Raw genomic sequence first — 27,973 nt, forward strand, 5'->3', positions numbered from 1 at the left:
TACGCAGTCTACTTACGCATAAAGCGCAACTTATGCAACTTGTGACGTAGGAAGTAGTGCGCCATGGCGCATCAGCAGTGCGTTGCATTACTCGCATAAGTTGCTTAAGTCGAATCCGTATGTTTGTTTGGACGGAAGCTAGTTATTTCACTTTATAAAGTTTTAATATGGATATTTTTCTTACAAAAACGCATTGCTTCGCTTCAGAAGGCCTTTATTAACCTCCTGGAGCTGTGCGGAGCACTTTTATGATCGATATATGCACTTTTATGATGGATAGAGGCACTTTTATGATGGATAGAGGCACTTTAATGATGGATAAAGGCACTTTTATGATGGATAGAGGCACTTTATGGACTTCAAAACAGAAACGGCCATTCACTGCCATTATAAAGCTTGGAAGAGCCAGGACATTTTTTTTAATATAACTCCCGATTGTATTCGACTGAAAGAAGAATGTCGTATACACCTAGGATGACTTGAGGGTGAGTAAATCATTGGCTAATTTTCATTTTTGGGTGAACTATCCCTTTAAGAGTTAAATTGGGAAGGAACAGAATTTCTTAAACGTGTGGTATGCAACTGCAAACCAATTCATGAGAAATTAAGTCATGGGATATTCAGAATCAACCCTCATTTCCTGAAATGAAGAAACTGACATGCAAACTGACATCATCTGTAAAAAAAACAGAAAAAAAAACAGAACACAGCTGTGTGTCTTCATCCTCACTCAGATCACAGGTGTCAAGGGATCAAACACACCAAACAGGTGCAACGGGACAAAACCCGCCTTCAGGGCAATACTATTAGACTGAAATTAGAATAACCCAACACCACTTCAAACTAACGCAATCTAAGGTGAAATTAAATAAAGGCCCGAGACATATAGTCTGCCTGCATCTAAACTCAGAAGATACAACCATCTGACAGATGGCACTGGCAACCACATCAATGGGATGCATTATTCACAAGTGACTTCTGCCAAAGCTTCAATGTCCGTCCAGTTGCGGACCGCCGACTTTGCCGTCTCATATGTTGTCTCATATGGACTCTCGGCGTAGGGTAATGGGATTACCAGCCGTTCATTTGACTGACACTGGCTGATGGCCACTGGAGATTCAGGTTTATGCCACAGCACATGGGAGAAAGAGACAATGCAAGCCCTAATATACTACCGCCCCTCCCCTCGTGGGACTGTTATCTGACAAGCACTGCGTGTGCGTGATGAAATACCTGCTGTGTTTCCATAAAGAGTGACAGTACAGAAGCTCTACTGACAGCAAAGAGTGGCTCGGGTAAATCAGGTAAGATCTGAAATTCATTGACTAAAGCCTGTTTAAGCCCAAAGTATTCAAGTCAAGTTTTATAACAATAAAAGAGGATTTTTATGTTGTTGTAGATTGCAACTGAGTAATATTTTGGAGACAAAATCAAAATATCTCCACATTAGTTTAAGCTTCTTACTGTAGTTTGAGAGTTATTTGCATTCAGTAATGGCAGATGATAAACAATGCATCGAGAAAATGCCACAAAAAAAAGTTACAAAACAATTTTTAGTCATTTTTGACTCGTATTTTAAAATTGTCATCTTTTTTTGTAGGTAGAGGTTTGCATTTAAATGTCGGCAAACTAGTTGGTTGTTTTTATCTGATCAATATTACACACAAGCTTTTGACAGCAAAGCAAAGAATTAAAAATATTCCAGGGATTTCCAGCCTTTGGCTACTTGTCCAAATGCACAAAGGCTTCAGCTCGGGACTGCTTGCTCTGCACTGCTTGTGTGTGTCCACAATAATGCATCATTGTTTAAGTGATGCTGTGTTTAAGTCACTGGCTAGACTACAATATGTCCGTTTTCAAATGATACCATGGTACTACCACAATGGACATGTATCACAGTAATACCACGTACTAAGGGTATTTTTCGTCTCACATTTGAGCGCCATGTAAACACCATTTTACATGAATAAAGCAATCATTCAATATCATGGTATTACCATCTGATACTATAGTACCACCAGCACAGTACTTTCTGTAAGGTTACCCCACTGCGGATATTAATTTAGCTCCGAATTTGTGTGATGAAATATTGCAATTAAATTCCAAATATGTATTTAGCAATGGAAGAAACGTTCATGTTTGTATATTGCTGTAATACAGGAAAGCCCGCTACCTAGTACCTAGCAGCTGTCAGTTTCACTAAATGTTTCTATAACTGTGTTAACGATGTTGGCATCACATAAACAAGCTGGCTAATGTGATATACGTGATATTCTTACCCAGAGAACTCCTATATTCCAGTGAGGTTTAGATGCACTTTGCTAACTTTTTCGCGAAACCCTCCAAGCGCCAACATGCTTCTACAGTGCGCGTGGAGGACCAAACTTAATAAAAGCGTTACGTTAATATCACTGTATTATTCTCAACATTTTAACTGCAAAATCATTGCTTTTCTCTGTAGGCACATTATGGAACTCGCAGATTTAAAGTACCTTTCTAATACTTTTCTTACATTCATTGATGTCTTTCCTAAAAGAAAAAAAAAAAAAATCAAATGTCAGAACATTTTATGTAAATAATTATTTTAAAATATAGGACATCTCTTACAGACAGGTGTTTAAACGTGGACTTTTGTTCTATAGCCTATTTATTTTCCCAATAAATAATAAAGGAAATGTCGTTTACAGAGATCAAGAATAGACTAGGTGTGACTGTATAATTTACATATTATATTATATTATATTATATTATATTATATTATATTATATTATATTATATTACACTTAGTGCTGCCAAATCGATTAATCACAATTAAAGTTATTGTCTCCATAATATATGTGTGGGGTACTTTCCATAAGATCATCTCTCAATGCAAATCAAACTAGCTTTTAGGCTAACTGAAATAAAACCATGCCAATCTCTAGGTATGGTGAATGCTATGTGATGATGTGGGGCTATTTTAATTCCAAAGGCCAAGGGAACTTTATCAGGATGCATAGTATCCTAAAAATTAATTTAAAAAAAATACTTAAAAATAAAAATCTGCCTGCCTCTATGGGAATTTAACATAGGGGTGTACACACTTATGCACCATGTATTTTAAGGAAGAACATTTATTTATTTACGATACATTATTCATTCACAAAGAAAATTGGTGTCCTAAAAGGTTGGATTTTTCCTAATTTTTTAAATTAAGGCATTAAGTTCAATTTCCAAAATATGATTTTTTATTCCTCTTTTTAGTCAACTTTAGCATGGGTGTATTAACTTATGCATTTCACTGTATATATATGTACATACACACACACACACACACACACACACACACACACACACAAACACACACAGACATAACATATATAAATATAATAATATGTATACACACACACACACACACACACATTATGTAAACAGAAAACTTTATGGATGTGATTAATCACAATTAATCACTAATTTAGCACTAATCACTGATTAAGCACTAATTATATTATACTATATTGTATTATATTATATTATATATATTATATTATATTATAATATATTGTTGATTATACCATATTGCTGATTATTAATCTATAAAAAACTATATATATTTTCTCCCTACATTTTAGCTATTTATTTTACTAATATCATTTAACCATTGGCTTTTTTTTACAGTAAAACTACATGTCTTTTAATTTATAATATAATTTTGACTGAATATTGTAAAATAACAGTTAATAAATTAACAGGTGTTTAATAAGCATTTTTACATTATTTTTTAAAAATGCACTCAGTGTGAAACAAGAACAGTGTAAACCAATAGGCCAAATTAAATTACATTAGTTTAGTCATTCACTCACATTTTATTGAAAAACTAACTGGGTATTAAATACAGCAACATACATAGAACAGTAGAAAAGCACAATATACGAGCATAACCTACACACAATATAGAAAATATAGATACATGTAACATGGTTAATACAGAGCAAGTAATAAATAACTGTTGTTGAGCAGTGAAAAGGTGGTTTGGGGTTTTACACGGGTTAATAGTGGCACTTCACTCGCTCGCGCTGCCATTGGCTCGTCTCGCGCACCGCACCGACTGCGACTCGAGAGCACGCGCTGACACTCACGCGCATGCGTCTCACTTTACTCCTCAGCCTTTGAAAACTCAGAGAGCTCAATTAAAAGACCATGTCCGCCATCGGGCGTCTACAGTCCTCGGTGTCCTTATTTAAACCAAATTCTCCATGAAATAGCATTACCCCGTGGCCTCAGCAATGGCCAGTTCGGTGAGTAGGGCTTTACCTGTTATATCGGTGCGGTGTTTTGGACCTCCAGTGCCTCTGTTCGTTTTCGTCCGGTTTGGAAAGGCGATTAGACGCGTATGAGGCTTTTCCAGCCATATTTCCATCGGAATACTGAAGTACAGAAGAACTAGTGGAGTCGTGCGTTTCCAGTGTATTAGTGCATGTCTGCAAAAGTGATGCGCTTGAAAGATTTCAAACAAAAGGAGGGCATTCAATAACAAATATTCAGTGCTGTGTTTCTATCATTTATTTTGGTATGTTAAGGTTAAATAACATACCAGAAACTTATGATTCGACCATTATTTTGCATTACCTTTATGCGGCTGTTGAGTGGTTTTAACACGCACGCGCTTAGACTGTTCCTTTTATACTTTATAATTGGCGACATCATTATAAAGTGAACATTTGGGTGTTTTAGGGTGCCGTTCAGGTGAAGCTGGAACTCGGTCATCGTGCCCAGGTCCGAAAGAAACCCACCGTGGAAGGTTTTACGCACGACTGGATGGTGTTTGTCCGCGGACCAGAGCATAGCAACATTCAGCATTTTGTGGAGAAAGTCGTGTTTCATCTTCACGAAAGTTTCCCGAAACCAAAAAGAGGTATGTGAAGCGGTTTATTATCATTTGTGGATTCTGTTGAATAGAAAGGCAGGAGTGGTGTGTGTGTGATCCAGACTGAATGCACCTTGATGCATGCAGAGATTGTCTGATGGTCTACTGGAGCGCTGCAGGGACAAAAAGTGCCAGATATCAGGGATGCATGAATAAGTATTTTTAGCAATAAACATTTTGCGTTCATGTGTGTTTACTTGAACAATTGTGGATTTGTTTGTTTGTATTTTTCTGAAACCATTGACAACGCGCAGAAATGAGTGCGCGACTACTACTTAAAAAGTTTCCAGATAAATGCGCTACACTCTTAAAAATAAAGGTTCTTTATTGGCATTGATGGTTCCATTTAGAACATTTAACATCCATGGAACCTTTCCACTGTACACAAGGTTCTTTATAGTGGGAAAAAGTTTTTTTTTAGATTATTAAAATGTTCCTCTCAGTAAGAAAAACATGGTTATTTTAAAAACCGTTCACTGAAAGGTTATTTTGGGTAACCAAATATGGCTCTTTTATGGCAACGCTGCAAAAAAAAAACCCTTTGGAACCTTTATTTTTAAGAGTAGAATAATAACTCCTTTGGTTAGCGGACTTGTATATTGTATCCTTGTGGAAATTTAAGCGTTTACTCATCTCTGACAGTGTATGTCTAATTTAGAACACGTTCAGCCTCAGTTTTTAAATGAACGTTTTGTTGAGAGAAAACTGAATAAAATCTTAATAAAAATGAGACCCAAATTCATATATTCAAATTTTTATTCCCTAGTCCATTGGCGCACCCGCCCTCATTCATTTCAAACATTTCAATAAAATGGTATACAGGTAATAATGTAGCCCTACACACTCTCTCCTATTGTACTGTCTTTGTGGGTCCTGCATGGACCCTCCCCGTCTGGTCAGACATGGTATTTCTTGATTTTCAAACATGCAGATATATGTCCAACAGGAGAACCTACCGATTCAGATAATACCAGTTATGTCTTTTACGTTTATTAAACTGTTACCTCCAAACAGTTTTTTATGGTCTTATGATTTCTACAACCACCTCATGTATTGGTGGTCATGTATGAAAGTGATTTCAACCCCTGTAACTGAGAGAGAGAGAGAGAGAGAATGAAAGAAAGCGTCTGGTGGTCTGAAAGGAGGAATGTAGGAGTAGCGGTTGATGAAAGCCTTGGAAGGAATTAATTAAAATATTTGCTGGTTTCCTCTCCTTGCCCGAAGTGTTTAATCTGAGTTTGCTGTGACGTGGTAAGTGCTGGAGAAAGTCACTGTCATTACACTCTTTTTAGATCGCATGTGAGCATTTGCACTTTAAGAACAGTTGTTAGATATTCTTTGTTCCAGCCAACCATTTCCCCCTATTGCATGGGGTGTTTTTGCACAAATTGTGCGTACATGTTGTTTTCACAAAGATAAATGGATTTTTAATCATGCACGTCACAAAAATATACCTTCGAAGGCAGGGTTTGACATTAACTTTTCTGCTCACCAGTCACTGTGGCTAGTGGTTGTACAAAGTTACTATTCACTCAACATTTTGCCACTTGCCACAATTTTGACATTGATGCCATGCTATATAGATGTTTTTAATATTATTTCATAATTTAGCAGCAGGTATATTAGGCTGCTGTCACTTTAAGACCTGATGCACGGATCCATTATACTGTTACACATGCGTTTTCTTTCTCAACTGTTGACGTTCACTTAAAACATTACTGACTGTGTTTATGTGAATACTCACCAAGACTGGCATTATGACATTATTTTGTTTGTATTTGACTGTTTAAGCGCAATAAGCAGCGTACTTTAGTACTGAGAGGCGGCTTTATGTGCGACACTTTGGGTGTGAGCAAAACATCTACAGGAATGAGTAAAATAATGCGCAAAATTCAAACCCTGTAACACCAACAATATTCATCCGGAGCAAATAAAACGAGTGAGTGAGGAGAGGCGGGTTTGTGTGTATCTCGCTGTCGGAGAGATGAGAGAGAGAGAGAGAGCGCAGCTGGTATCGTGTATCTATTCTGCGGAAAAAATGAGAATTGGAAGCATTTAGATATTTCCGTATTGATATCGAAAAATATGTATTTTTGACAACACTACAGTGCACTTAGTTTATTACTTCAGATGCCTTTTTAAAAGACTACAATTGAAAAATGTATATTAGATATAAAATTCAACCCGCATTTGGCGGGTCGGTGGGTGTTAATGTCAAGCCCCGGCCGCACGCATTCTCGCACAACAGAACTGTACTGTTGCTAAACTCTTCTGATTTAACATTTTGAAGCTTTCTAAGACTGTGTTTTATTGCTGTGGTGTGAAATCAAGCCACAAAGATTGGAAAATTACAGAGAAGGACTTAAGTTGCTTCTGTGGACAGCTCAAGATGCATGGCTTCAAACGTATGCTAATATTTCCCTCATTCCTTTGCGTTATAGGGTTCATATTATGTCCACCGCCGCAGGTTTGATTTATGCCAAAGAGTTGTTGTTTACTTAGGATCTGAAGGGGACGTGTGCTTCAGATCAGCTCTCAGGCTCTATGCGTGTGGTGAAATCTCCCCCGCTATATTTATTTTCTCAAAACATTAAAACAGACTGTAAATCAAGGGCTGTACCTAATTTGGAAACTACTGGAAATCATGCTCCCGAAGATCTTCGATGACAAGAGCTACACTAATGTGGGTTTGCTTGAACTTCTAGCCCCTCTCCTCTTTTCTTTGGCAAATGTCTTCCAGGGGCTGCTGAAAAAAATGCAAAAGCAGCAGGGGGATACTTAACCTCTAATAAATCCTGCCTTATGACACCAGCTTTTTGAGACCCTACCAAACACCACCTTCGAAGTATACCTAAAATGTTTTTGCGCTGTGATGAATTAGTAGTCCAAGTACTTCCTGAGGTCTGCAGCTTTGTGTATAATGGATCCGACAAAGTGTTTGCTTCAGAAAGGACTCGGGGAAGAGGGTTTAAATCACTTAAGTTAACGTAGATAGATGTACATACTTCATGTTAATGACGCTTGGAACAGGATTTCCCTTTAAATTTGAATGTCGAATGACTACTTTTGTGAAATCCTAGTCCTAATTAGACCCAAAACAGTGATGAATAAGCACTTTGAATATTTACATTTTCTTCAACGCCGTGAAAAATAGACGACAGCAAACACCCCATGTGGCCTTCTGCGTACTCGGAAGATAATTCACAACAGGACTCTCCGTGGAGGGGATGGATACAGAAACCTGCTTTCTTCTTAGACTTAGAATTTATGGTGCGCTTGTAAGGTAAACAGTCAGGCTTATTATTTGGGGTCCCGGGAGGCTACACCACCCCCTTCTCCCCCGCCTCTCCCTCCTTAGGGCTTTGATCAGTGTTAGCTGGTGTCGAGGGGAAGTTAGAGGAAAACCTTGTACACAGACGGGCTTGTGTTTGACAGTTTAATACCAACAGTCTCACCATACTGCCCTGAAAGGAACAGCTGCTCACACACTCGCTGAGTTCTCCAAAACTCTTTACTCTAGTAGAGGCAGTAAGTCCCTTTTCTCTCTCACCTTGTTTTGTGTTTGAAGCCTCAGTAGTACTCGACGTTACCCCTTTCACAGCTGTTGTAGATTACACATGCTGCCTCGCTGTCTCTCATGGGGTTATGTGCTTCCTTGTGCCTTTCTCACAGTTACTCAGTATGTCATTTGAAAAGTATCCACCTTCATTCATAGATGTCGCTGGACAAAAAGCCTTTGTTAGTTCACCCAAAAAAAGAAAATTCTGACATTATTTAACGTGTGTTCACACTTGTATTTCGGTTCGCTTGGTAAAAACAAAACAAAAAAAACATCTAGTCCTAAATATACTGAACTTAAAGGCATAGAGATATGTTCACAACCTGTTTGGTCGTCTGAAGTTACCGAACATCCAAAACAATGCGGTGTGTGCTGGGATAAATGCAGTATCACATAGTGTGGTAGGTATTGGTAGGAGAGTGTGGTATTTTGACCAGCCGACAACTCAAAGAGCTTATAAAATGTGTGAAAACAGCAGCAGGAATCCCTCCGTCACACACAAACGAAGGAGGAGACGCGGTTCTGATGCCTGTCTCAAACTGAAGACTGGGCAACATCGCAACTACACTATGACGAGAAAAAACAGCTTGAGCATTCGGGTTGCATCTTGTGACATTGTGTCCTGTTTTTGGTTCGTTGACATGTCTTTAGTCTGTGTTGCGTTCATATTTCAGTTGAACCGCACCTTCGTTTGTAATCTATTCTGCGATCTCGGTCCACTTGTTTGGTGTGCACCAAGGTTCGGATGGCAGCGTTCTCACTTGGGGCGTTTTCACACCTGAAAGTCCGCACCAAGGTCCGAACCAAAGTTCATGTTTTGATACATTTTATACATTGGGTAAGTTTTGGTTTGGTTTCACATTGATGCGAGCGCACTAAAGAACTTTACATGACATACTTGCGTCCTGTCGTCATCAGCCCACCAGTCGTGGGCTGCATCTTGACATTGATTGGTTTGTAAATGGACGTGTGTCTGACGTCAGCGTGTTGTCAATTTGGCGGGTAACTTAAATAAAAAACTTTGACAAGAATGAATGAACAGACGCATATCACTACCATCATACTGTTATTATTACGGCATTACTACCTGCAGCTCCAACTATACTCGAGGCTAGTTCAAATTCGCCAAATGAACGTCCTCGTTGTGCGAACATTTTATCGTCGCCGGCAGGAAAGGAGAAGACTGCAAGCAATCCTGCGAGAACCACCGGAACTTCCTGTAAATTGTCTGAAAGTCCGAACCACACAGACACAAAACGAACCAAACCTTTGTTCAGTTTGATCCGGACCTAGACTACCTCTTTTCGTCTGACCAAATTTCGTCTGTTTGCTCCGGACCGTGGTCCAGGGGAGGTTTCACACCTGTAATTTTGATTCGGATCAAACTGAAAAGTCCGAAAATCCGGACCAAACAAGGTAGGTGTGAAAGGGCCCTTATTCAAATGAACCGCACTAACAAAGCAATCGCACCAGAGTTTGTTTTAATCGAACCAAACCAGCCTAGTGTGAACAAACCCTAAATCACCCTATTGTTCCAAACCTGACTTTTTTTTTCTTTTCTTTTTTATTCTATAAAAGACAAAAAAGATATTTTGAAACAACATAATTAACTTTAATTGTATGGACATTTAGATATATTATTTTATGTTAAGAAAGAAAGTCTCACTGGTTTGGAGTGACATGAGGGTGTGTAAGGGATGACAGAATTTAAAACTATCCCTTTTAAGCTCTTTTGATGGGTGCTTTTGTGGATGTTTCCAAATTTCAGAAATCATGTCTACCTGGACATTTAAACAAAGGTGAAAAGTGTTTTTTTGGCTGGGAAAAAGGGAGCAAACAGCCATGATTAGCAGGCATGCTGTGTAGCCTTGGAAACCTGATATTTTGTGCTAGCGCAGGGATAGGGGGGCAACAAACCCAAATAAATGGAGTGGAACATGGACTTTAATTTCACCTGCACTATCTATGCCAATTATACTCTCAAAAATATGTCTGGCTTTTGGTTCATGACAAGTCACTATCTTCTACTTTTCGGTAGAAAACATTGGTGTTTCTAGTCTTTTATCCAGGGACACAAACATTGGCTGACAGTTAATTAGGCACCCCATTCAGATATACCAGCTGGCCACACTATAGGTCATGAGGGTCTGCAGAATGTGTGTGATGTTTTTTTGTATTTACTGAATTTATTTAGCCTTTTTATTGCTGAGGGAAAGAGGGAATGACAAAGCAAGATTGTATCATTATTACATCAGTGGACCATGTCAGTATGTCTCTGAATTCTCTAGATTTGACAGGACACTTGAGCCCAATTGCTGGAAGAGCTTAAAATAACATCATGCTTCTTCTGTTTTCTGCTGCAGCCCCATACAGCTTTATCTATGCTCTCTGGTGTTAAATGGAGAAAATAGTCCTTCAGTCTCTGTGATAAAAAAAAAAATCACAAAATCGTCATTTTGCATCATCAGAGGCTTTTTTGGCCAGAGGCGAGAGACTACAGCCAGTAGTAGGAGCTCTTTCTGCATGTTTTCAACCCGTCCATAGGAGGATCTCACGATAAAACTGCGTCTTTTCAGTTTCGAGTCAATTAGTAGCCTAGTTCTATCATTTCTTCCGATATTGCCCTCTGTAACCGGTAGGCGTGGCTTGGGAGTGGCCTCGTAGGGCAGCGAAGCAAGTGCATTCTGGGAGTTGTTGTCTTTCATCCACATGAGCCAAAAATAAATTTTCTGGCTTTTCTCAGTCTAGAAGGAACCAACTTCTAAGATAATTTCACATTTCTACTACATAAATGACCCAAAATACACATTCATCTTTCCAGCGGTGAAATATCCTTTTAAATTCAGCTATACCAACCAGGACTTCTTCTAGTCACGTACTGGATAACATCCTGATTAAACCGGCCATTAATCTGTCAACCAGATTAATGATTTAAAAAAACGATTCGTTCACTAATTGGACATTTAGTTCTCATGAACGTGCCGAGATAAGCTAGAGCAGATGTCAGCGTTTTCAGTGAATGAGTGGTACAGACCACTTTTACAGTGCTTTGTTTCTTTGATACTCTAGTATTGTAACTGCATGAAGAAAAGAAAAGGCCAGTACATGCACTTCTCCTGTGTTTCACAGAAGGCAAAGCCACATGGGTTTGGAATAACCAGCGATTAGCGTATAGTATTACTTTAAATGACCAAGAATGGAATTAAATCATTCTTTAGATGCATTCCAAAAGTCATTGACCATATTTAGTGCTATTCGATCTCTGTAATGTTTTTGACGCTGATGCATCATTCGTCAGTGACACTCGGCTCTTCTTTCTTGTGGTCCTATAATGAGCAGGTCAACATGTTTGCCTGTGGGCATCTTTTCCTGAAACTTCTGTAAGCCTTTTAACTTTGTTCCCCGCTCATTGACTCGGCAAGAGCAGGAGTAAGGGTTGTGTTCGTGTCTTATCGTGCATTTGCACAGAAACCACAGAGTTTAAGCCCTCCTCAGGCAAGGTATGGCTTAGATGTCAGTGGGGGCTGCCTTCCTTTCCGCCCCTATTCTTCTGTGCGCTTGCCAGGCTTCTTTCCCCTTGATGGGAAGCGATCCATCCATGGGAGGAAAGATGAAGTGACTCCCTGCAGAGTGGAATTGAGGAGCGTAGGAATTTTATTCTGACAGAAAGTATGATATATGAAATTGTAGACGTGGGGGCAAAATTGTGTGGAGTGCCTTTTTGTCTTGGAGAGCCAGAGCGCCACTGTCCCATATATGTTTGACATTTGAAATGCTCAATGATTTGCGATTATATGTGTTGGTGGTGATGAATAACTTGTGACAGCATTGGCACAGCATGAGACTGGGTGATGACAGTTGACCTGGATTGGCAGCTGAAAATTCCAGCACACATCAACCAGTCCACGCTTAGACCGGACATCATCCTGGTCTCTGAGTCTACAAAACACCTTATCCTACTGGAGCTAACTGTGCTTTGGTAGGAGAGAATGGAAGAGACGCAAGAGAGAAAGAGGTAGAAGTATGAGGGACTGCTGGAATGCCACTGGAGGTGGGTTGCCGAAGATTTGCAGGTCATTTCCTCAGCCAGGCTTAAGGAATGTTGGGAATAACTGGCACAGGCCGATTAGCATTAAGATACGTAGCTGTGGTTGAAAAGGGGTGTCCGCAAAATGCCACTTGAATTCCACAGCCTTGATTAACCTCGATCAGGTCGCCTGGAAGAGGGTGTCTGTTGAAAGACCTGAAACACCCAATGACGCCAGGAAACAACACTGATGATGTGTCCAAGTTTGTGCATTAGAGGCTGTATGAATAACGTGACCGCTAAATGAATGAAGCAACTTGTATACACATGGATACGCATTTCTGAATGCTTTCTGTCCCAAAGCATCGTCTTCAAGTTACCTGCTTAATTTATGAAACTGTCCATTTCATTTCTCAGTGAATTGTTTAGCTGTCTTCCTCAATTTGTTGGATAAAAATGTCAATTTTGGAAGTACTACTGCCTCTTTGTGCATTACGTTTAACAGGTTTCCACCGAGACCTCGTGAGGATCTCTCCATGCATGGTTGCATTCTTATAATGTAATCTTTTGAAATGATTGTACACTTTATGAGCAGTCATTAACTGCGATTTCATTTCTGGCATAGTGAGCTGTGAGCATCTTGCAATCATGTCATTTTCTTGTTCGACAACACACACACACACACACACACACACACACACACACACACACACACACACACACACACACACACACACACACAGAGCTAAAATAATTGGGTCTCTCTGGCTGAATTGCATGATGATATGTCTCTCCCTACATGTGGAATAAATTCTGCCAATTGGGAGTGTGAGTGTCACACATTTCTTTTTCCCATCATGCCTGACTGTCAAATCGTTTCCCAGCGAAGGAACTCGCAGTGATCTTTTAACCATGCACATATCATTAAACTGTGAAGGCATGGCTGCTGCCAGATCATACTTTGACCCGTTTAACATGTCACATGTTTGTGGCTTGTAAAAAAATGCATCATTTTGAATAATGCACAGTAAGGCACATTGTGAATATCTAGGACATTATTTATAATGCTGTTACCCTCCAGTTATTGCACTTGATCTGAATCTTGTATGTGTGTGTGTGTATGGTGAATGTGATTTCGCCAGGTATGTTCCTGGATCAACATCTTTGTTGATCCTGAAACAACGTTCAAATCAACCAATCAGATTTGAGGGACAAGTTGAGGCTTACAGCCAGGGTTTAGGTGCTTCTACATCAGTGTTGTTCACCGTCATTTCCCTCTGATTTTAGGGATAACTTATGGGTAGGTTTGGGTTTAGGGGAAGGGATGGGTTTGGGAAAAAAATTTGGGACCTGAAATGTTGTTCCAGGATCAACAAAATGCGTTGGCCCAGGAGCATGGCAAAATTACGGTGACCATGTGTGTATATATTTACTCCAGAACTGTAATATTGCAGCATCCATACTCATTTTAGTGTAGCTGCCATAATCATTTGTGTAATTGTGAGAATCATTCACAAATTAGCGTATTCAGCGAATCACCGAATCTAGTTCCAATCATAGTGTGTGTGTGTGTGTGTGTGTGTGTGTGCGCCATATAATGGATTAGCCTTTCCAATTATTCCTTAAAATACGACCTTTGACAACAGCGGTGCTTTCAGCACAAGGCAGACGGTATAGTTAGCACTAGCAAGGCTGCATGAACGGCCCTGTAATTGTTTTACGACGCTGCAGAAATTATACCACCTTGTATAGGTGATGCACAAAGGGCTCTGTAGCCATGAAACTCCAGACTGCCTCCTATGCTGGGATGAAAGGAGCGGAAGAGGGAGGGAGGGACAGAATGAAGGGAGAGAGGGGGTGGAGGGAGGCTTGTGAGCAGCAGTCCAAAACAGGAACTGGGCCATAAATGCTGATTTTCCCCCGGTTTGGTGAGTCAAAGGGGGTGAAGGGGAGATGGGGGGGAGGAAGTGGTTTATTGAAGCATGGTTTATAAGGGCTGTCTGTTGGCAATTCTTTCACTCCTTTGCTTTGTATGTGTGCACGCCATAAAGCATTTGGCTCTGTCTTTTCTTGACTGCACTCCTGGAAGCTTGCATTTATGTTCCTGGCAGAATGCAAACAAGAAAGTGCATGTAATGCATTAGTCATGTTTGCCTAATCAGGTGTCATGAGGATGCAGGTAATTCGGAAGTGCCAATAAGAACACTAATGCGACTGCAAAAAGGGCTAATAGTGTTTCAAATGACAAGCAAATTTGAAAAAGATTGGAATCACAACTGAACCAGGTCATAATGAATCCTCTTTACTGGTAGTGAAGATTTATTTATTCAAAATGACTCATGAACATTTGGCAAGGCTAGTTTTGATTTATTCACTGTGGCTGATCCGCATTCAAACATATAAACATGTTTGAATAAAAAGATTGATTTCCACTCTCCACTCTGCCATCATTTTCACAATCGCTCTTGATTTATGCAAATTCTTTGTGTGCCTTCTATATAAATTGTTGTGCAGCATTTTATAGGCACGGTTAGGAAGCACAAAAATGTTTTGTTTGGTTTTTCTAGCACAAGGAGACTTTAATTTGTAACAGTGTTGCTGGCAGGGATGTGAGACTGAAATCTGACCCACAATTCTGTGCTCTCACTGAGGGGGAATCCTGCTGTGGTCATTGTCCACATGGCAGAACGCAAGAAGTGTAAGCTGACCCAAAAACATGTCTGGGAAAACCGTACACTGCCTGAATTGTCATAAGTTCCACAGTTTGGCATAAAACGAATCTCTGAACTCGAAGACTGTAGGTTTTTTCACTTTAAGGTTTTTATATGATGAGCTCCAGTCAATAAGAAGATCTTGTAGTGCATCTGTATTCTACATCGCATTGTCTTTGAAGGCTAACCAGATCCAGTTGGAATCTGCAAACTTTTTTTTACCTTTTTTTTTGTTGTTGTTGAAAAAAAAAAATCTGTGGTCTTAAACTGAGTAAAATTTGATAAATGGAGCTAAGAGTGTTACACGGTTATGGCTATGTTCAAGCATAATGCAAATAGACAAAATATTTAATAAACAAGCACACATATGGCAGTAATGTAATACATTTTCAATGACGGGTGTTGCAAGCAATGCGGGTGTTGATAGTCCTATACCTTTTCGAATTTCGTCGGTAACATTTCATTTGGTACGTTGGGCAGTTTTAATTTTATATGCTGTTTAATGTTTATGATCGCGTTAGCTTACATGTGCGTAAGCAATGCTTCTATCGCTTGTTTCTGCTGCTTCTTCGGCCTTTGTTTTGATCTGTAGATTCAGTACTCTTTCAGAAGATGTGTAACAGCGCCTCCTACCATAACAGTGAAAAACATGGATTGTCGGAAAATTCTGTCAATGGCAGGGAAAGAGTTTAAGGGGTGGTATAATGCCCTTTTCACAAGATGTAAAATAAGTCTTTGATGTCCCCAGAGTGTGTATGTGAAGTTTTAGCTCAAAATACCCCACAGATATTTTTATATAGCATGTTAAAATTGTCAATTTTTGAGAGTGAGCAAAAACGCACCGTTTTGTGTCTGTTCCTTTAAATCCAAATGAGCTGCTGCTCCCGGCACAGAGGGTGGAGCTTCAACAGCTTGCACTCATACAGACATGCACTGAAAATTTCTAAAACTTTTAGCCTTTTATGTTCAAACCGGAGTCAGACAAAGATGGAGAGACTCAAGAAGAAGTGACAACATGTAGAAGCAACAGGACGTTTCTGAATGGTTCTAGTCATTGATTAGCATATTCTGTCTTGATCATCCATAAATCATGTTCCAGGGGCAGGGTTTATGTAAATTTTAGGGTTGGTGATGTCACTAACCCGGGAGGAATGTCATGTAGTCCCTACCAGCCGTTTGTTGTAGTCCTTAAAAAGTGAATTCTTTAAAAGCAAATATCTCCCTTTGCTTTGAACTTTGAGCGTTGTAACTTTGCAGATGTTGTTTATGCTCAGCAACATTACACACTAACTAAAGTTAGAAAAGTGAAATCATAATCAACCACCCCTTTAAGAACCAATCTTCTTCCCTTTTTTAATCATTATAGCCTACTTTTCCCTCAAGAAAACAAAAATCATTAGTCTCGGGTCTGTTCTGATGACAGCAGAAGAAACAATGGTCTAAACAATGCTAAATGCAAACGATAAAATGCAGCTAACCATATAACTGTACATATTAACTTTTTATGTGTATAATGTCAATGCATCTACAATATTGTTTTGGCACTATGTTGAGCCTCTATTTTGCTTGCTGTGGCAAAACCAGTTGAGAACCACTGTATTAAATCATCTTTATCATCATTAGATGACCAATGACTTTTCTAACTAGGAATGTTGCATGCGCACTTAAATCAATGCAGGGTAAGTGGGCTGAATGATTTCATCATCTATCTGCAGTCGTGCCTTAGGGGAGAACCTTTGATCCACAAAGAGAAAGGGAGCTTCTTAAGACAATCTAAGAGAGTATCAAGCATGCTCTGTCTCAAAGGATCTGCTGCACAAAAGTGGAACTTGCGTTTGCGGCTGAGAATCTACTGAGGTACAAAGCAACACTATCCCCATTTATCTCAGTGAAGTGTAATTCATTCATCCACCTGAAAAGACTTGAACTGCTGAGGGGAATTGATCTTTCATTTAGACGAACCCAAGAACAATCTGAATGGTGTCCACGTCTTTCCCTATCTGTCTCTCTTAAAGTCAGAACAAAAAGTGGAATAGCTTTATTGGCATGACTAGAACAGATTACAATTTTATCAATCATGTAGAATAGTGGCCATGCATACAAACAGCCAATATGGAAGACAAAGTAGAGCGGAAATGGTACAAAATAGGGGTTGGAGGGACTAGGAATAGAGGCTATTTTATTTTAATATTTTATTTATAATAGTTTTTTTGTTTTTTGTTTTTTTTTGTTTTATTATTTTTTTGACATTTTAAATTGGCCTTTTCACCAGTTTTACTAATGACCCCCTCTTCCTGTATCTCACCCTTTATTTCTCGCACTTTTCCCCCACCTTTTCTTTCATCTAGTCAAAGTGGATTTCTGTGGGGATGATGTATATATTGCAGGCTAAGTGAGTGAGGTTAAAGGTAGGGTAGGCAATTTTTTTCATAAATACTTTTTGTTATTCTGGGTGAAACTCTCTTCACATCCTTATTGCAATCAATAATAGTCCAGTCATTTTATGAAAAAAGGTTGAACAAATTGCAACAGAAGTAAACTCTGAATAGGAGAAGTAAAGAATGAATAGGTGTATGAATAGGCTATATTTGGGTCTTTTTCGAAACTTTCCCCTAATGGGATTCTTCGGGACTTTTTTTTCCTTACTCAGGACATATTGAGGATACAAAATCAGTTGAATTTGCTTCTGTTGCAATTTGTTCAAGGTTGACCCCCATTTTGGCTTAAAATGACTGGACTATAATAGAAGTGGTCGAAATACTAAAAAAATTACATATATCTTCTGTGGAAGTCTCAGGACCAAAAAATCATTTGTTCATCCAGTCAGTGCATTCGGTCCGACGGCAACGGTTACGTTGTGGTTGTTGTTGTGGTTGTTGTTGTGGTGGTGGTTGTGGTGGTTGTGGTTGTTGTGGTTGTTGTGGTGGTGGTTGTTGTGGTGGTTGTTGTGGTGGTTGTTGTGGTGGTTGTTGTTGTTGTTGTTGTTGTTGTTGTTTATTATTATTATTATTATTATTATTATTATTATTATTATTATTATTATTATTATTATTATTTTTCATTGGTGAATTGAAACCGTATTGACTTATTAAATTAATTTTAAGTTATAGGAAAGACCACTGTCTTGAATGTTAAGATGTAGGTGAACTGACAATGGTCAATTTTGCAGAGCACCAGAATGAATCTTTTTATAAGGCAGAAAAGCAATAAGGAGGCAAAATAATGAGAGAACTGTAGAACAGAGGGTAGATTTGGCCATAACAGTGCCAGAGTTTCACCTTCACTTGTTATTTTCACATTATGACATCACTGTTTTTGTTTGCCTCATGTGGTGCAGTAAGACTTTCCTTCTGTTCGGTATCTCTGAAACCGTTTTATCTGTAAGCAAGCAACTGTCTCCTGAGAAATTCCTGTATCTGGGATCTGTTTTCCTTAATTTAAACAGGATCCCAATGTGCTTCTTTTTTTTTTCAGATTACTAAGTGATTTTTAAGACTAGAAAGCTCAAAGAACACATCAAGAAGAAGAGCATAACAGCCCTTTTCTTGCTGAAGACGGGTTGATGACGGCACATGATTTATGCATTACAACCCCCCCAATATTTATACCATGATCACAATATCAGGAGGCATACCCAAACTTCAACCCCCCCCAATGTTCAAACCAAATCTACGCCCTTTGTTGTGGTTGTGGTTGTGGTGGTTGTGGTGGTGGTTGTTGTGGTGGTTGTTGTTGTGGTTGTTGTTGTGGTTGTTGTGGTTGTTGTTGTGGTTGTTGTTGTGGTTGTTGTTGTGGTTGTTGTTGTTGTTGTGGTGGTTGTTGTGGTGGTGGTGGTGGTTGTTGTTGTGGTGGTTGTGGTGGTGGTTGTTGTTGTTGTTGTGGTTGTTGTTGTGGTTGTTGTTGTGGTTGTTGTTGTTGTGGTTGTTGTGGTTGTTGTTGTGGTGGTTGTTGTGGTTGTTGTTGTGGTGGTTGTGGTGGTTGTTGTGGTTGTTGCTGTGGTTGTTGCTGTGGTTGTTGTTGTGGTTGTTGTTGTGGTTGTTGTGGTTGTTGTTGTTGTTGTGGTGGTTGCTGTTGTTGTGGTTGTTGTTGTGGTTGTTGTTGTGGTTGTGGTGGTGGTTGTTGTTGTTGTGGTGGTTGTTGTGGTGGTTGTTGTTGTGGTTGTTGTGGTTGTTGTGGTTGTTGTTGTTGTTGTTGTTGTTGTTGTGGTGGTTGTTGTTGTTGTGGTTGTTGTTGTTGTGGTGGTTGTTGTGGTTGTTGTTGTGGTGGTTGTTGTGGTGGTTGTTGTTGTGGTGGTTGTTGTGGTTGTGGTGGTTGTTGTTGTGGTGGTTGTTGTTGTGGTGGTTGTTGTTGTGGTGGTTGTTGTTGTTGTTGTGGTTGTTGTGGTTGTGGTGGTTGTTGTGGTGGTTGTTGTTGTGGTGGTTGTTGTGGTGGTTGTTGTGGTTGTTGTGGTGGTGGTTGTGGTTGTTGTGGTTGTGGTTGTGGTGGTGGTTGTTGTGGTGGTGGTTGTGGTGGTGGTGGTTGTGGTGGTGGTGGTTGTGGTGGTTGTTGTGGCGGTTGTTGTGGCGGTTGTTGTGGCGGTTGTTGTGGCGGTTGTTGTGGCTGTTGTTGTGGTTGTTGTTGTGGTTGTGGTGGTTGTGGTTGTGGTGGTTGTTGTTGTGGTGGTTGTTGTTGTGGTGGTTGTTGTTGTGGTGGTTGTTGTTGTGGTGGTGGTTGTGGTGGTGGTTGTGGTGGTGGTTGTTGTTGTGGTTGTGGTGGTTGTTGTTGTGGTTGTTGTTGTGGTGGTTGTTGTTGTGGTGGTTGTTGTGGTGGTTGTTGTTGTGGTGGTTGTTGTGGTGGTTGTTGTGGTGGTGGTGGTGGTTGTGGTGGTGGTGGTTGTGGTGGTGGTTGTTGTGGTGGTTGTGGTGGTTGTTGTGGTGGTTGTTGTGGTGGTTGTGGTGGTGGTGGTTGTTGTGGTGGTTGTTGTGGTTGTGGTGGTGGTTGTGGTGGTTGTGGTGGTTGTTGTTGTGGTTGTGGTGGTTGTTGTGGTTGTGGTGGTGGTTGTGGTGGTTGTGGTTGTGGTTGTTGTTGTTTATTATTATTATTATTATTATTATTATTATTATTATTATTATTATTATTATTATTATTTTTCATTGGTGAATTGAAACCGTATCGACTTATTAAATTAATTTTAAGTTATAGGAAAGACCACTGGCTTGAATGTTAAGATGTAGGCGAACTGACAATGGTCAATTTTGCAGAGCGCCAGAATGAATCTTTTTATAAGGCAGAAAAGCAATAAGGAGGCAAAATAATGAGAGAACTGTAGAACAGAGGGTAGATTTGGCCATAACAGTGCCAGAGTTTCACCTTCACTTGTTATTTTCACATTATGACATCACTGTTTTTGTTTGCCTCATGTGGTGCAGTAAGACTTTCCTTCTGTTCGGTATCTCTGAAACCGTTTTATCTGTAAGCAAGCAACTGTCTCCTGAGAAATTCCTGTATCTGGGATCTGTTTTCCTTAATTTAAACAGGATCCCAATGTGCTTCTTTTTTTTTCAGATTACTAAGTGATTTTTAAGACTAGAAAGCTCAAAGAACACATCAAGAAGAAGAGCATAACAGCCCTTTTCTTGCTGAAGACGGGTTGATGACGGCACAGCTGGTGCTAAAACATAGACTACCTTTGGGAAACAAAGCCTTGACAAGCTGCATAGCTTTCTGCGGTGAGGTGAAAAAAAGCACCATGCAGGAAATATAATAGTTTAAATCAGTCAAGTCAGAGCTTTTTCAAATGCCATTTTAAAGAGAAACCTAGTGACATTTTACCCCGCAACTGATCATCAGTATGATGCCTATTAATGGAAGTGAGCACACCAGTTTGGTTCTTGTTAATGCTGCCCAGTTAATGCCTTCAGGGCGACTAGGAATGGTTAAAAAAGGGGTAGATGTTGCTTTTTCACAACCCCTAACGGTCAATTACTGGGATTTAGACCTTGATTCCAAAGTTTGGCTGTGGTTGAATAGTTAAAGTCAAACGGGAATGCTGTATCCTTTAGTCACGAGTAGAAATGTTTTATTGTTATTTACTCTGTCTGGCTGCTAAGGTTTTATTGTCATGGTGGAATACTACTCATACCACAATGCATTTTATTGACTCATTATGTCTGCGAGTAAAATTATACCCTGAACACACGTTAGAGATAGAGCAGGAAACTGCATTTCTTAAGGGTTTGTGAATTTCTATGAGGGCTTATGCATTCACATTTAGAAGATATAGGGTTTGGGTGCCTCGGAGTCTGTGCATATCTAGTTTTATTTCCAGTCCTTATGCTTCAAGGAGCACTATTATGTAGCCACTTAGTTTGGGAAATATGTATTTTGATGCTTGCTCTCTCTCAGGGTTTTTCCTGGGTCAAAAAAGGTCTTCAGTGATGGCAGACGAACAAGGCCGTCCACACACACAAGTGTTGGTTACCCATGTGAACTGCGAGCCCATTACTGACAATAAAAGCAAAGAGGCAGTTTATAATATTAACTTATCCTATTTATTCATGAAATGCAGGACAGATCATAAAATAAAGTCCTTAGAACTGTATCTATAAAACAAATCTGTAAAGGTATATGTAAAAAGTCACTGAGCAACTGTTTTGAATAAAATGACAGATCATTTGTCATACAGTATCAGATCCATTTCTATGGTTATCACGGTCAGTCTGATTCAATCGCACATGTAACTACAGTTGTAAATCCAGCAATGTGTAGTTATCAGCATGGAAAATATAGATTATCTACAGAAAACGAGCAAAGATCGCTGACATGATCATTGAAGCAAATTATAACACTATGTACACAAAGCAGCACTCTTGCGAAAACTCCCTTTTATAATCAATGAAGCAGTCTACACTGTGCAAGAAATCTCTTATTGACATGGTGGTTATACTTTGTTGGTTATAATTAAAGGATTCGTGAGCATGCAGAACTTGAGCGGATTCTGACTAATTTAAACGCATCTGATTGGCTCAACAGTTATGTCTGTGATTGGCTACAAAGCTCAAGGCTGAAAAAACGCTTGGTATCAAATAAATCTTTGCGGGACAAAGGTTCTTTTTGGCGGCCGTCAAAATATAAAAACCATGTCTCTCTCTGTTGTTGTAAGTTTTGTGTAGTGCTGCCTGGTGAGGTCCATTCAAATCTTGCAGTCTGATTGAGTTGAAAGATGATTTCAGCAAGCGCACTGAAAACAGCACAGGTTTGTCTTATCGTCTCTGCTTTCTTCCATTTATTGGATGACTTGCTTGTTTTGTAATCATCATCATGTAAAGCTGATAACCGCAATCAATGCAATGCTATTTAGAGTCTTGGAATGAATTTTGATGCTGCTGAAGTCAAGCTGAAGACATTAAACCCTGACTCATATGTGGTTTTAGCCTTTAACTTTTGTCTGTACTTTAACACTTGAGCTTGTTTTAGCCTTTAAAGGGATGGTTCGGAGTATAATCAGCCTAGGGTCCTTTGCACCATGACCTCGAAGCCAAACACCCCCCCAGAAGCCTTTTTCCCTGGTCGAACATTATTAAAGTTAGAGCTTATTTAGAGATATCAGCCGGATGGTTTAGTGCAGGCGCTAATGGATCCTAGGCTGTATCTCGTAAATTACCCCACTAATAATGCCCGGAATGGTATCAAACTTCTACAGTAGTACAAATAGGTTCTGTACTCATAAAACGAGGCATTGGAAAGTTTGTAAGTACATCAGGAGTTTATTTAAATAACACTTGCCTGACGGCTCATGTTACTGCTAACCCGGACGTCGAGGTCACTTCCGTGATTTGGGAAAAGCCCGTTAAAGCCCTGGCAGACATCCTTACACTACATCCTTATGCATCGCTTTCTGTATGACAACCTTGGATCCATTAGCACCTGCACTAATCCATTCGGCTGATATCTCGAAATAAGCTCTAACTTTAATAATGTTCGACCAAGGGGAAAAAGGCTCGAGGTCATGGTGCAAAGGACCCTAGGTTGATTTTACTCCGAACCATCCCTTTAACTCTTGTCTGTACTTTAACACTTGAGCTTGTTTTCTTCCAAAGTAGTGCATGTGAAAACAAAATCTTTCCGCCATGCACGCACCCAATAATGCATGTTAAGTATATACAGTATACTGCACACTTGCAATGCATCCAAGCATTCATGTCTGTGTTTGTGTACTTGGATAGAGCACATTTGTGGCCTGTGACCATAGAGTGATGCTGGCTAATTCGCTACTGGTTCCTTTGAGATTTTCCTCGAAGTTTTTATAATGGGGTTGAGTAAAATAAAGCCTGTAGTAAACATAACTTGACTGTACTTTGACATTTTGTTCTACAACGTAAATGACACACTCCCATAGTGAAAACGGAAATTTTGAAGCAGTTATGTTCATTTTTGAAAACGTACGTTGTTAATAAGGAACTAGATAAGACCGCTTGGGGTGTGAGTGTGTGCAGTTTATGTTGTAGAACAAAACGTCAATGTTTACCACAGACTTTATTTTACTCATAAATTGAAAAAACATTATAAAACCCCATAGGAAAATCTTAAAAGAACCAGCGGCGAATAAGACTTCGCAAACTTTGTTTTGAGTTCAGTGTCAGTAACAGTTTACAATAAATTCTGTGCACATACAGTACAATAATGTAATTTTTTATAAATATACTATTATTTATTGTTTATTCATGTTTGTTTATAATACCTAATATACTCATTTTATTTTTTACAAAAAAAATAGATTTAAGTTACCATTTAAAAGTTTGGAGTAAGTCAGTGTACACACACACACACACACACACACAGCCATGTTTATGTGATTTGTGAGGACATTCCATAGGCGTAATGGTTTTTATACTGTACTAACTGTATATTCTATCCCCTTACACTGCCCCTATCCCTAAACCTACCCATCACAGGAGACATTCTGCATTTTTACATTTTTAAAAAAACACTGCTTAGTATGTTTTTAAAGCCATTTGAAAAACGAGGACCCCCAAAATGTCCTCATAAATCACCTATTTTCCCGAGTGTCCTCATTTGCAGGTGTGTTTTCATAAAAATGTCCTCAGTTGTCATGAAAACAAGTACACACACACACACACACACACACACACACACACACACACACACACACACACACACACACACACACACACACACACACACACACACACACAAATAGTTTTATTCAGCAATGACGCATTAAATTGATCAGATGTGTCAGTGAAGACTTTTATGTTGTTACAAATAATATTATAATAAATGTTGTTTTTTTTTATTTTTTATTTTTTTAATCCTGAAATTTTTTTTTTATGGTTTCCCCAAAAATATGAAGCAGTGAAACTGTTTTCCACATTGATGATAATGATAAATGTTTCTTGAGCAGCAAATCAGCATATCAGAATGATTTCAGAAGGATCATGTGACACTGAAGACTGGAGTAATGATGCTGTGCCACAGAAGTAAATTACATTTTAAAATAGTGTGCTCATTGTTATTTTAAATTGTAATAATATTTCACAATATTATTGTTATTACTGTATTTTTTATAAAAAAAATGAGCAGAAGACACTTAATGACCACAAATGTTTGAATGGTGTCATGTTAAAAATGTATTGTAAAACTCAATGCTGTTGTTCATTGGTAGATCTTGATACCTAACATATTTACAATACTGTTGTACAATTACGCTGAGTTCTACCTTTTGTGTCTGCTTGTGTCATTTTCCCCAGATATTCAAAGTCATTTACATAAAATTGTCACAACATATAGTTATTTATGAAGGCTGTTGACGAGTTTCTCATCACTTCATCCGTTCGTCTGCAGTGAATGCTGAACAGACCCGCACACAGAGCGAAGCACAAACGGCACTAGTGTCAAGGCTCGCGCTCGAGTGAGGGCCTCAAGGAGCTGTAATTGCAAGCAGAGCCGCTCTTGACTACACACCAGGACGATTTTCACCGAGCGGGACGGGGCTCGCAGGAATTCAACAGAGTGGACTGTTTGTTGAAAAGCGCAGAGGGAGAGGGTCATCGCTCGTTGTTTCAAGTTGGCATCTGGGGAATCTTTACTAAGCTGGGCGTTTTCCATGACCCATGGCGCCTTGGCACTGCTGAAATGCATTTGAAAACATGCCTTGAAAGTGAGCAAAGATCCAGGGTCAGTTTTTCCCCTTGTTTTGAATTGCGTGTTTGAGAAAGCACAGCTGGGAAACGGCAGGCTGAAGTGTTGCTCCATGGGGGCAGGGTACTTGAGAAGCAGATGTTAATGCGGTGGTTTTGGATGATGGGGGTCTAAAGAGAGCTTCTTTTCTCCATGCTGAATCCCTCGTTTATGCAGGATGACATGTTCAGGAAGACAGGCTACAGTGTGTTCTAGCATGTCCTGTGAAAATGATGAATGGGAGTGAACCACCATGCCCAAAAGAACTGGAGACCTTGGTGGTTCTTTGACATTCAGTGGTTCCCATGCGGTAGGTGTCGATTTACACCTTTGTGTGTGAACACAGTGGTCCCATATGGCCCACCTTTTTGCATGTCTAACCCTTTCCATTCATCTTTTTACTTGGGTAAATATGTAATTTATACAGGGATGCACAGTATATTGGTACCATTTTCAGTTATTGGCTGATATTAGAGATTTTTTTAATTTATCCGCATTGGACAATTTATTTAATAGTAATGCTCCTTTCTGCTATTTTTACATTTTAGATTACCATTGCCGTCACTTAATGTTCACTTAAAGATAATATTTAAAAACACTCTTAAATGTAGTAAATCTCAAACTCAATATCCATTTTTCATACTGCACATTGTAATGTCTAAATTCTCTTGTAGCTTTTAAAACAATTGATTTTAGTACTTAGTTTTAATTTATTTAGACAAAATTAGTTTAGTTTAATTAGTTTAATTTAGAATTACTAAATTATTTTAATATCTGCCATTTGTCAGTTATCGGCCATAACATGAAAATAATTATTGGCTTATTGGCCCGAATTTTAATATTTGTCATTTAAAAAATTAAGTTAAGTTTAAACAGTTTTTTTAAAAATAGTTTAAAAAGTTTAAGTTTTTTTTTTTTTGCTCTATTTGCATTTGCTTTATTTGGTAAATGTGTTTCCATCATAGTTTATGCGCATGTCTTCTTATCGGATAAAAAAATGATCTGCCTCAATTGAGTGCACAGCCTACGTATTTTATGTGCATTTTTAGAACGTATGCACATCTTGGCTTTTCCATCCAGCATTTATTCTTTTTTTTAATGCTGTGCCAAAACGCACATAAAAATGGATAATGGATGAAACCGAGCTAGTGATAGCAGGACAGACATCACTTATACAGCTTTAGTTGCATTTTATTGGTTTCCTCACAACCTTTTTGTCATTTTCGTAAATTCTGTTTACAGGTTCAGGCAGGTTGTCTTAAGCTGAGAGTAAGCACATATTGTGGTTTTACATTTGCCACCTCAAATGTTTTGTTGTTTCTTTCATCGCACTAATTCTCCAAAACTTCCTAATGAGGTTTAACCTCTGTTTTAAACCAGCGGTGCACTGCCTAATCTCTTTCAGTCCACATTCTCATGGCACCTGCTGAAACCTAATATATTTGATTGGAAAAAGCATCTAACAATGTTCAAATGCTGGCTAATGATATTACAGATTTCCTGTAGTAATGAAGAGGCAAGGTCAATTCAAGCACTGTCTGGAAGTCAGCGCGGGTCACCATCACTTTAAGGTCTTACCGAGAGTTTGGCTGCTGTCAATATTGTGCTTGAGTCTGGGACCAATTATGGACCGACCCATTTCACATCACAAATGATTTGTTATTCCAGGTCAGCCAGCACTCTAATGAAAATGAATGGGAGGATTTTATGAGTCTTGAGTCACAGCAAGGGCACTGCGATTGCAAGCTACCGTCTCCTCTTTAATGAGGCTGCCGCCACCTCAATGGTTCTGGTCCTTCTTGCTGAGCAAATTAAAAGATTCAGGAATACAACAGTTAGCTGTTGTGACAACTTAATGCTACATTTGTCGTACTTAAGCTACTGGGTTGATTAGCTCTGAATGCAGTCGCCTCAATAGTCTAGTAATCTGCGAAGCATGGTGACCTACTGACTTAGGCAGGTGATTATCTAAATTGTGGAACGTATTTTGCAGGTCCTCATTAAGCTTGCCTCGTATTTATTTTTTATTTTTTTACTATTGGCTTTCCATAGATTTTAATCATGGTATATGCCTCTACGGTCTTATTTAATTAAATGTGAAAAAGCAAGAATGCAAGGGATAGAAGTCTGATTTTCACAATCAATTTTTTTTGGGAAGGAATTTCATTGGAACATTATATTGGAACATGCAATATTATAATGTTCACTTATTTCTTCATATGACAGAATATATTTTAAATGAATAAACTTATTAATAAATTAATGCACTTTTATTAATAAATAAATAATATTGTATTAATAATTAATCATAATATAATATAATTATAATATTAATTAAAAAGATTACAATTAATAATAGTTTCTGACATGAATGTATAAATATTTGTAATTTAAAAATAAATGCAATGCATTTGGAATTTGCCTTCATGGAAGCCTAATTTTAAAATATTTTTCTAAAATATGTTCTTGTGCTACAGCTGGTGGACATTGCTCTCTGTGTGTGGCTCTATGTAAGACATTGCAGATGTGTTCTGGGTAATGCATACAGGGCTTGCATTAGTAACACAACTTCTTTTTTATCTGGCTGCGCT

General features: G+C 38.9%; 2 protein-coding genes across 3 annotated transcripts in view; one reads left to right on the top strand and one right to left on the bottom strand.

Annotated features, from left to right (window-relative positions):
- Positions 1–2,379, bottom strand: part of focad (focadhesin) — a 61,339-nt gene extending 58,960 nt beyond the window's left edge. The window contains exon 1 of the mRNA XM_084109336.1: positions 2,280–2,379. The gene's annotated coding sequence lies outside the window, so the exon portion shown is untranslated. The remainder of the gene's footprint in view (positions 1–2,279) is intronic.
- Positions 1,166–27,973, top strand: part of mllt3 (MLLT3 super elongation complex subunit) — a 57,572-nt gene continuing 30,764 nt past the window's right edge. The window contains exons 1-2 of one of the 2 annotated variants that reach the window (XM_084109339.1): positions 1,166–1,304; positions 4,714–4,894. In XM_084109339.1, the coding sequence (XP_083965465.1) occupies positions 4,798–4,894 (97 nt within the window). In that variant the 5' untranslated portion in view covers positions 1,166–1,304; positions 4,714–4,797. Of the gene's footprint in view, positions 1,305–4,136; positions 4,278–4,713; positions 4,895–27,973 lie in introns of those variants that run through there. The other variant, XM_084109338.1, reaches the window with a different exon arrangement.

The sequence above is a fragment of the Abramis brama genome (assembly GCF_963993115.1).
Source record: "Abramis brama genome assembly, chromosome: 3".
In the NCBI taxonomy this organism is placed as follows: Eukaryota; Metazoa; Chordata; class Actinopteri; order Cypriniformes; family Leuciscidae; genus Abramis; species Abramis brama.